The 10,518-nt window shown below is 50.4% G+C and overlaps 1 protein-coding gene across 1 annotated transcript in view; it reads right to left on the bottom strand.

The window, feature by feature from the left end:
• Positions 1-10,518, bottom strand: part of pi4kb (phosphatidylinositol 4-kinase, catalytic, beta) — a 15,921-nt gene that overhangs the window by 3,136 nt on the left and 2,267 nt on the right. Inside the window, exons 2-10 of the mRNA XM_046044922.1 lie at positions 8,164-8,821; positions 6,917-7,282; positions 4,921-5,148; positions 3,004-3,231; positions 2,692-2,801; positions 2,266-2,370; positions 1,249-1,372; positions 377-642; positions 154-286 (exon numbers count right to left, since the gene is read on the bottom strand). Coding sequence (XP_045900878.1) covers positions 154-286; positions 377-642; positions 1,249-1,372; positions 2,266-2,370; positions 2,692-2,801; positions 3,004-3,231; positions 4,921-5,148; positions 6,917-7,282; positions 8,164-8,793 — 2,190 coding nt within the window. The 5' untranslated portion in view covers positions 8,794-8,821. The remainder of the gene's footprint in view (positions 1-153; positions 287-376; positions 643-1,248; positions 1,373-2,265; positions 2,371-2,691; positions 2,802-3,003; positions 3,232-4,920; positions 5,149-6,916; positions 7,283-8,163; positions 8,822-10,518) is intronic.

Raw genomic sequence — 10,518 nt, 5'->3', positions numbered from 1 at the left:
ACCAGTACAACCTCCTACATGAACACTAGAAAGTCACTGATGGCCGCTAGAACTTCCTAAATGACCACTAGAACCTCCTACAGGAACACTAGAACCTCTTCAGTTGCCACTAGAACTTCCTATAGGAACACGAGAACCTTCAGATGAACTCACATCAACAAACTCTGTGGTAAGTTTGAAGGCCGATGTTTCGAAGCCGAGGTTCTTGGGAGAACTGGACAGGATGAAGCCGAAGTCAATGTGGATGATGTGACCCTCAGCATCCAATAGGATGTTCCCGTTGTGCCTGAAAGGACAGAAGTTCACAACATGAGAGGGCTAACAGGAACGGTGTGTGAGCAGGCGGAGCTGAGACCACGTGATGTCATCCTCTCACCTGTCTTTGACCTGCAGCAGGTAACAGATGAGGCTGTACCCGGCGCAGCTCTGGACGAAGTTCCGCTGAGCAGACAGGAAGGCCTCGGTGGTCGGAGCACCGTGCTCCTGCAGGAAGTAGTCCAGCAGAGACAGCTGGCTCTGCTTCTTCACCTGATGGAGGGACACGGCGTTCATCACGGGCTCAATCATCCCGCTGTCCGATGACAGCACAAGGATCTTATAGGGCTTTATCCAGAGGGGGACGCGCTCCTGCTCCCAGATAGACTGCAGGGGGGGACAAGGATTTTACATGAAGAACACCTGATCCATTTAGCTGTATTTGATCTCAATGTTGTCTTTTCAGCAGTAACTCTGTGCTGAGACAGGAGTCACACCTGAACTCAACTTGCTCTACAGTCTCAGCTGCTTCACCTTTCTTACCCTTTTTCATATTGCAACAGTCACCAGGAGGTAACACTGAGGTGTAGCCTCTGTTGTTCACTTTTTCTCAACAGTCACTTCCAGTTCTACTTTTATTTCCTTTGAATTGAAGCTTTGCAACGAGAAGCCGGAGGAGGAAGGACTAGGAGGAGGGAAAGGGAGAAACATGAGGAAGGAGAAAAAAGAGCAGTGAAGGAGGGATTTGAGATGAGGAGGTGGAAGTGAGGAGGAAGAAGAACAGAAGGAAAATGGATACACAGAAGAAGAAAAAGAGCAGGATTATGATGACGACGAGGAGGGTGGAGATAAGTAGAGGAAGAGAAGAAGAGAGGAGAAGTTTGAAGGAAGAGGAAGATGGGGAAGAGGAGAAAGGGTAAAAGAGCGCAGAGCTGAGTTTTCTGCGTTCCATTGGTCAGTAGTTCTCAGTCAGTAGTGATGTCACAGGGTTACCTTGAGCTGCTGCAGCACCTGGAAGGCGAGCAGCTCCTGTCTCAGGTCGTCTCCACATTTAACGATAACAGACAGCAGCCTCCAGTTAGGAAGGTGACCATAAGGAGATCCTTCTCTGATCCTCCTACAGGTAAACACAGAGCAGTCAGAAATCCACCGTCGGAAATATACTGTCTGAAATATACAGTCAGTAATACACCATCAAAAATATACCGTCAGTAATACACCGTTGGAAATATAGAGTCAAAAATACACCGTCGGAAATATACTGTCTGAAATATACAGTCAGTAATACACCGTCAGTAATACACCGTTGGAAATATAGAGTCAAAAACATGCCGTCAGTAATACACCGTTGGAAATATACAGTCAAAAATATGCCGTCAGTAATACACCGTTGGAAATATACAGTCAAAAATACACCGTCGGAAATATAGAGTCAAAAATATACCGTCAGTAATACACCGTCGGAAATATACCGTCAAAAATACACCATCAGAAATACACTGTCGGAAATATACAGTCAGAAATACACCCTTGGAAACACACAGATATTCACACATCCTCATCTCAATGCGTCATAACTGACGCTTTCAGACAGCGTGACAAAGCGTAAGGATTTTATGCTAAAGGTTCCCTTCAGCGTCCGTATGAAACGCACCCGTTTCCTACGTTGCAGCAACACAAGGGAGCCGGTCGACATGCATACATTCAGTGACTTAGGTTTAGGTACTAGCATTTCTGATGGTTGTGGTAAGGGTAGGGGGCTTCGGGGGGCGGTCAACACCTTTATCACGAACGTAGCTAGCTAGCTAGCACTTCCGGTCTGTACGAGACGTCCCAGAGCGTCTCACACAAACAGATAACTACGCTTTGTCACTCTTTCTCAAATCGTCGGTATACGACGCCCTGAGATGAGAACGGGCTGGAAATATACAGTCAGAAACACATCGTTGGAATTATACAGTCAGAAACACAGAAATAGGCAGTTTCAAATACACCCTGAGCTCCACCTACCGGACCTTCTCCTCCCAGGGCTCCTTCAGGGCCACAGCTGACGGGTCCTCGGGGTCCCGTCTAAAGGTGGTAGGCGCCTGAGCCAGCTGCTCCGACAGACGCCGCCTAAAACATGCAGAGGACAGCGTCACGTTACCTACTGTTTGGTTAGACGCAGATTCTTCTACTCGTTACTAATCTGACGGAAAATACTACAAGCTGACTGACTTTATGTCTCCGGGTGCGTTTGAGAATCTGATCCTGATCACGTAGATCAGATTCACCGACTGTTAGTGAGTCTGACAGCTGGTCAAACTGTGACAGGAAGTCTGATGAGCGTCAAAGATTAAATCCTCTGTAAGTGTTTGAGTCCTGTAACGTTTGTGGATTAAAGAAACGTCTGTACTGTGGTCTGTACTACATGTACTGTGTACAGTGTGTACTGACCTGATGTCTCCAGCAGCGATGAACACCGGCTCTTTGCTCTCCAGGCTGGTGATACTGTCTACTGAGAACTGACTGATGTTATCGCAGCTGTTGGTGTGGATCTCTGGGAGCTGAAGACAACAAAATTCATTCAATAATTAAAAAATAAATAAATTCATGTTGTAGTTATTTCAGCGCGAGGGTTAAATTCGCGTTTGGTCTGAATGCTGCATAAGAGCCATTTATCACAATATTCCTTCATATTATTGAAGCAGATTCAGTGAATGTCCTGTAATACCGATGACATCACATCCTGTCCGACCGGCCTCTCACCTCCACCTGCAGCTCTCCGATGTCGTCCACAGACCAGGCCTCGTCGTCGTTGTCGTAATTTGGGACCGTGGAGAAGCTGCCGGCTCTCTGCTCCGCCGTCATGCCGCAGTCCGGCAGGTTCTCCACAGAACGGGTGCTCCTGATCCGGTTCTCCGGGATCCGCATCGGAACGCTGGACGTCTCAAAGTTCTCACACTCCAGAACCTCCACGTAGATCAGGTACGGAGCCTGAGGGGTCACAGGACACAGGTCACATGACAGGCCGAGGTCATCATGTCACAGCTGTGTGTGAGGTCATAAGAATATCTGGATTTGGATTGGATGTCAGAATATAATTTGTGTTTGAAGCTTGAAGAGAAAAAGTCTGAACTGAACACAAACTTGTGTTCCGGTCTCCAGGTAAAACTCTCTCCTGTCACATGACCTCATTCAGCTCATCGAATCAGACGACTGAACTTAAACCTCAGGCCGCCATCTTACCTACAAACCCCTCCCAGTCTGACACCTGAGGAACAGGTAGATCACACGCGTGTGTTCAAGTCTTAACTTCAGCGTATGACAGCGTTTATTTCTGACATCACGTGTGTTTAAACCAAGCAGGAACCTCTGGGTCTGAAAAGTGAAGCACCTTAAACCTGCCTCCTCTCCAGCGGCCAGCAGGGGGCGCCTTAAACCTGCGTCCTCTCCAGCGGCCAGCAGGGGGCGCCTTAAACCTGCGTCCTCTCCAGCGGCCAGCAGGGGGCGCCTTAAACCTGCCTCCTCTCCAGCGGCCAGCAGGGGGCGCCTTAAACCTGCCTCCTCTCCAGCGGCCAGCAGGGGGCGCCTTAAACCTGCCTCCTCTCCAGCGGCCAGCAGGGGGCGCCTTAAACCTGCCTCCTCTCCAACGGCCAGCAGGGGGCGCCTTAAACCTGCCTCCTCTCCAACGGCCAGCAGGGGGCGCCTTAAACCTGCCTCCTCTCTAGCGGCCAGCAGGGGGCGACTTAAACCTGCCTCCTCTCTAGCGGCCAGCAGGGGGCGACTTAAACCTGCCTCCTCTCTAACGGCCAGCAGGGGGCGACTTAAACCTGCCTCCTCTCTAGCGGCCAGCAGGGGGCGCCTTAAACCTGCGTCCTCTCCAGCGGCTGCAGAAAGAAGTGTGATTGTATAGAAGTCTGTGAGAAAATGTTTCTACTTGTCAGCTGATTTATTCCCTCAGTAAACACTTTCCTGATGAGTTTATGGTCTCAGTCGCTAGTTTCAAGTCTTCAACTTGATAAGGATAGAGGCGACTCGTATCACCCAGCTGCTCATTTTTTCAGGAAGTGCGTTTTGTTTTAAGCCTGTTTGTCGCTAGCTAAAATTAGCATCACAGCTAAGCACATTTGAACTACAGATGCACCTTGCTAACCAAGCTAGCTAGCTCCACCCTCTCGTCCAAATATGGTCAAATCCAGTTCCAAAAAAAGATGGCGACAGTCAAAAAGCCAAACTGGAGGCTTCAGAAGGAGAGTCCACAAACCAACGGGGGACGCCACAGTGGCCCCGCCCACTTCTGTTCTACCGTGTGTGGTTTGGACAGTATGTCAATGTCAATTTTATTTCTATGGCACATTTAAAAACAACAACAGTTGAGCAAAGTGCTGAAAAGGGTCGATGTCAAACATAAATAATAAAATGAGCCAAAGTGAATCACAGGGAGACAAAACATCAGAAACCAGGTCAACGAAGGTTAAAAGCTGCAGCAAAAAGTCTTAAGCAGCTTTAAACGTTTGTAGGGTCTGTGCAGCTTAATATGCCTGAGGAGGCTGTTCCATAGGACGGGGCGCCCAAAGGCTCCATCGCCCTTATTCTTTAGCTCTGATCTCGGGACATCCAAGAGCAGCTGATTGTTGACCTCAGTGTACATACAGAGTGCGTGTGTGCGTGCGTGCTGGTCACCTTGTCTTTGGAGTTTAACACCACGGCCTGTGTGTGCGGCACTCGGACCACATGGTGGTCGAAGGCGGCGGTGGGCAGCCAGACCCGGGCCGGCAGCTTGTGGTTGAGCAGCGACAGTTCTGAGATCAGCCGCTGGGTCTTCTGCTCTTTGGTGGGCAGCGTGGCCAAACGCTTCCCGATCCCCATCAGAGACTTAATGAACTCCCTCTGAGGCGCCAGACGCACCGGCTGCAAGAGAGACGGGGGGCGTTAGAGGACTGCTGAGACATTTGAGCAGGTGGAGGTCTGACATCCACAGGTCTCGTTTAAACCGCTTCCCCTCATTAATGGAGCGCGACTTCAGTTTATAGCCGAGAGGAGAGAGAAGCAGCATCATGACGGCGTTTACCTGCTCAGTTGACAACCTACACACAAACATGACGCTGTTACCTGCAGCCGCCAGCAGCAGGACCCCGATCAGCACCAGGACTTCCACATGCTGCCTTTACAGGAGCTGATCTGACTGGCTGTTCAGGTGTTAATATATAAGGAGACATGACACCGGATCAGCACCTGATTGGTTCCCCCACAACATCAAACAGCTGATTGGATCCAACAGAGAAACATAAAGAAGGACTGGAAGAGACGGTGAGGTCCACAGACGTGCAGCCGCTTCAGCTGTTTGGTTTCATTTCTGTCTGAGCGTCTGAACGTCTGGGACACCACCGCACCCTGAACCAGAACCAGAACCCACAGCCTCGTTCCCACACTGCACCCTGGAGAGAGAATCGTGACGCTGGTGGACTTACGGGACCAGGCTCCAACTCCAGACTGTCCGAGCTGGAGCCGCTGTCCTGAGGAGGTCAGAGGTCAGACGGGGGTCAGGTCCACATTATGTTAGAGACATCAAAGTGATTTGGTTTATTCAGCTCCTTCCAGACCAGACGCAGGGCAACAGGACAGCAACTAAACCTGATGATCTAACAGCGGTGTCTCAGTGTGAACGCGCCCTCGAGCTGCAGTCAGCTGATCTGTTAACATTAAAGTTCCCCGGCTGCTCCGCCTCAGCTCTCTGTGATTTACGGAGGTTGCTGAAGAACAGAAAGTGCTGCTAGCTGCTGGTATCTAATTAGCTCAGTTAGCCCGGTGGTCACAGCTGGGCGGGGTCAGCGTTTAACGTCACACCTCTACTCTAAGCACTGGAGGTTTCCAGACTAGGATAACGTCCGAGAGCGGCGCCGGATCGGGCCTAAAAACCGGAGCTGAGCGAGCGCTCAACGACACAGAGCTCAGCAGCCTCCCAGTGAACACGGGAGGAACAGAACCGAACACAGACCGACAGGGAACACAGCCCCGAGGGGATTTACAGAGTTTGTTGATGGACAGATACATTTACTTTTTGCTAAACCGCTAACTGTATCTGTGGCTAGTTAGCTCGGTTAGCCGTGCTGCTAGCTGTCCTTTATTAGCTGAGTCAGCCCCGGGGCGCCAGGAGCCAAGCCCGGCAGGAAAACCACCTCGGTCTTGTATTCCCTATCATCAAACTGCAGAAGGGGAGGGACCTCTGACTCATTTTCAAACTTGTGAAAATGGCGGCGGAGGAAGCTGCAGCGCGTTGCGATCGTAAAAGCACGTTCACGTTTATTCATTTTAATAAAATCGATTTGAAGTCAATTAAACAAATAACGCCGATAAAGATCCGCCCGGTTACAATCCAGATGTTGTGACCGTGTTCGATCTGAGGCAACGCCACGATGGTGAAATGTACGCTCCAAGTACTCTGTGTACACGTACTGCTCGATTAGTGTCACTGCGAAGCGGCGTGCGGCACAATGGTCGTTTTATCTCGAAGAACTTGTTTTCATGACGGCCGTCCTGCATACCAACTGCAGCTCGGTTAGCTTCTCTGTTAGCATCTGGTCCTATATGACCCTTATTTAGCTTTAGTCTCGTCTCGGACTCTGGTCTGGGTTCAGGTCCAGGGACCCCCCTGCAGGCGCCGTGATCTGGCTGTTACCTCGTCCTGGCTGCTCTCCACCTTCGGGTTGCTGGCCGTTCTCTTCAGGTTGCTGCTCAGACTGATGCTGACTGTGGCGTCTGATTTGGAGCGCTGATGTGTGCGTTTGGAGGGCGACAGGCCGTGCTCTCCTCCCAAGGGCCCGGGGCCGTTGGCGGGGGACATGACGGGACAGAATGGGGTCAGAGTCAGAGGTTCTCTGCGAGCTCGGGGGCCCGAGGGTTTGAGCTCGTCGGACAGGATGAGTTTCCTCAGTTTGGTTCCTCTGGAGTGCCGCTGGGTGGAGATGTGCATGTCGGAGGAGTAGGCCCCCAGGAGCCAGGCGCAGCGCAGGCTGAAGGAGATGCTCTGTCTGCAGCGGTGAACCTGCAGACGACACGCAGGGGTTAAAGGCACTTAAGAATGTGAGACAATGGACGTTCTGATGTGTTACGTTCTATGTTGTTGTTGTTATGGATGTGATCAGATATCGGCTGGGTTTTAATAAGAATGTGTAGAATTTTCCTGTACGTGTCTTTAAATGAGTTTTCCCTCTGAGCCTGAACTCATTTATTCCTGACTATATTCTGAAGGTTTGTCCATCTCGCATTCACAGCCTGAACTAGAGAACATTTTATTCCCAAAACCAGGTCAAAACGTGTTGTTTATTAGCCTGTTACAGTAATAATAAAGAGAGAAATCCAGGCTCCCTCTGGAAAAACATTTCACTCTCATGTGTCAACAAAATAGAACAATACTTTTGAACCCGACTTAATCCAGACTTCAGTTCCTGAAATAGATGCAAATTAGCGCATATTTCATTAGATGCTGCCTCATTTGCATATTTAAACATAAGATTTCAGAAAACCTGTCACACAGAAATATATTGTCTTAATGTCAGCAACCAACTTTTTCACGTCTCGCCCCCCAACGTGAACGAGCCTCTTTCAGAGAGAACCTTCACCAAACAGCCGGATCCCCGACGTCAACAAGATCTGCAGGCTTACTGATTATTACACACGTCTCCGTTTCAGAAACCTGCAGCTCGTGAGGTTTAGATATTCAGAGATTAACACCTCCGCGCTGCGGTTAATGATTCAAACGTGGCGCTCTGGTCTGAGCGCCGTTACGCAGCATCTTATCATCGAAGAGGTCGCTGTAACGGTGATCAGTGAGTCAACCAACTGAGTAAACTGAGCAGATTCAAAGCTGGACGCAGGTGTGATAATGTGCTGTTTAGCCACGCCCCCTGTCCAGGCCACACCCACCACGTATGGCTTGATGGCGTCCCCGACGTCCTCGTCCATGTGGATGTACATGTTGAGCAGCTGCGGCAGGTAGAAGTCCACCTCCTCGTGCGGGAAGCTGAAGAGCCGGTTCCCGATGTACGCCTGGACGCCGGGCTCCTTCGAGTTGTGCAGGTAGGAGATCGCCATGGAGACGTCAAACAGCTTGGACTCAAAGAGGCGGAGCAACCACGACTGTTTGGAGGGGTTGTGTCTCTGCCGCTGCCGGGCGCTCTTCACCGAGCCGGGGGCCGGGCCCTCGGGCTCCCGCTCCTTCTCGCGGATCTTTAGCGGTCTCACCGTGGCGGCGGGCTGCGGGTCAGGCCCCTCCCCGTTCTGTAGGCCGGCGACATCACTGTCCACCTGCGTCAGCTTCACCTTCTGCAGGACTTCCTGACACGCCCGGTGAGCCACCTCGGCGTCGATCACCAGGCTGAGCTCCCCGACGCCCTCGCTGATGACCCCCAGAGGAGGCGTGACGGCCGGGGGGGCGCCACAGGAGGACGAGGGCGTGGAGGGGAGAGACAGGGAGGGGGAGGAGGAGAGGGAGAGGGAGGGGCTGTTCTGATCAGAGGGGGTGGGAGAAAGATCCGGCTCCGTGTCCTCCATCATGGCTGCTGGGACGCTCCGCCCTCCTCCACTGAAACACAGGTGGAGAGAGAAAGGGTCAGAGGTCGTCAGAGGTCACAATTCACTATTTTATAGACAAAGTAACAATAAATGGAAAAAATAATTAATCACTAAGAAATCGATAGTTGCCCACACCGAGGTCGGCGTGTTCGAGAGGCGCATTTAGTAAATTATGGTCCCATTTAGAGGAACAGAGACCAGGAAGCAGGGGAGGCTTTAGGGCGGAGCTACAAGCTGATTGACCTTCTTTGGATGATAGAGACTTGTCAAAGTCAAGGGCAGCTGGACTTGGTTGAAGATACTGGAAGACGTTTCGTCCCTCATCCAAAGGACTTCTTCAGTTCTGACTGACTGGCAGGGAAACTCAGCTATTTAACCTCAGTGGGGTCGTTGGCCCGGGTCATCGATACCGGCGGTCCACAAACCAACGGGTGACGTCACCATGACTACGTCCACGTCTTATCTGTGGTTTTAACCAGGCTGAGGTTTGATCAATAAAACATTGTTTTTAATGGGCAACAGTCAATCAGATGAATGTTTGGAATGTAAATCCACAGAAAATGTAGAACCTGATCTGTTACATGGTGGGAAATATAGACGATGGCGCTACATCCAAAGATAAGTCAGGCAGGAAGGAAGTGCAACCTTGAATGTTTATTAGGCAAACAGGAGATAAAGGACCCACTGGAAGGTGCCGTACAATAATATGCGATCTCTATAAAACAAAAGGAAGAAGAACAAGACGCTGACGTACGTTTTGTCTCGATTGCCATCAGAAGTGTTACCCAATCAGCCGCACTCTGATCGCTACAGCAGAACCCAAAGTTCTGTTTCATCCATTAAACAAAACATCTGGAACACGTTACTGCTGAGACAATATGGAGATCAGATCCTGCAGAAGTTGTTCTGACATATGCGTTATATATCGGCCGTCCTGCTCTCTAAATATCGACCAATCAAAAACCTTAATCAGTCCACAGATGTGGTTCCAAGCTCAGAGAAAGAAGAAAGAGGACACAGTGAACAATGTGTGTGTGCACAGTATCTCCCAAAGTGAGTCCACCCTCACATCTCTGTAAATATCTGAGTCTCTTTTCATGTTTCAACACTGAAGAAATGACCCTTTGCTCCAGTGTAAAGTAGCGAGCGTACAACAACGTCAAGTAGCGAGCGTGCAGCTTGTACAACAGCGTCAAGTAGCGAGCGTGCAGCTTGTACAACAGCGTAAAGTAGCGAGCGTGCAGCTTGTACAGCTTGTATAACAGCGTAAAGTAGCGAGCGTGCAGCTTGTAGAACAGCGTAAAGTAGCGAGCGTGCAGCTTGTAGAACAGCGTAAAGTAGCGAGCGTGCAGCTTGTACAGCTTGTAGAACAGCGTAAAGTAGCGAGCGTGCAGCTTGTACAGCTTGTAGAACAGCGTAAAGTAGCGAGCGTGCAGCTTGTACAGCTTGTATAACAGCGTAAAGTAGCGAGCGTGCAGCTTGTACAGCTTGTATAACAGCGTAAAGTAGCGAGCGTGCAGCTTGTACAGCTTGTATAACAGCGTAAAGTAGCGAGCGTGCAGCTTGTACAGCTTGTATAACAGCGTAAAGTAGCGAGCGTGCAGCTTGTAGAACAGCGTAAAGTAGCGAGCGTGCAGCTTGTAGAACAGCGTAAAGTAGCGAGCGTGCAGCTTGTAGAACAGCGTAAAGTAGCGAGCGTGCAGCTTG

Source organism: Micropterus dolomieu, linkage group LG03 (assembly GCF_021292245.1).
Source record: "Micropterus dolomieu isolate WLL.071019.BEF.003 ecotype Adirondacks linkage group LG03, ASM2129224v1, whole genome shotgun sequence".
In the NCBI taxonomy this organism is placed as follows: domain Eukaryota; kingdom Metazoa; phylum Chordata; class Actinopteri; order Centrarchiformes; family Centrarchidae; genus Micropterus; species Micropterus dolomieu.
The sequence above is the reverse complement of the archived record's forward strand: the minus strand, read 5'-3'. Positions and strand labels throughout refer to the sequence as shown.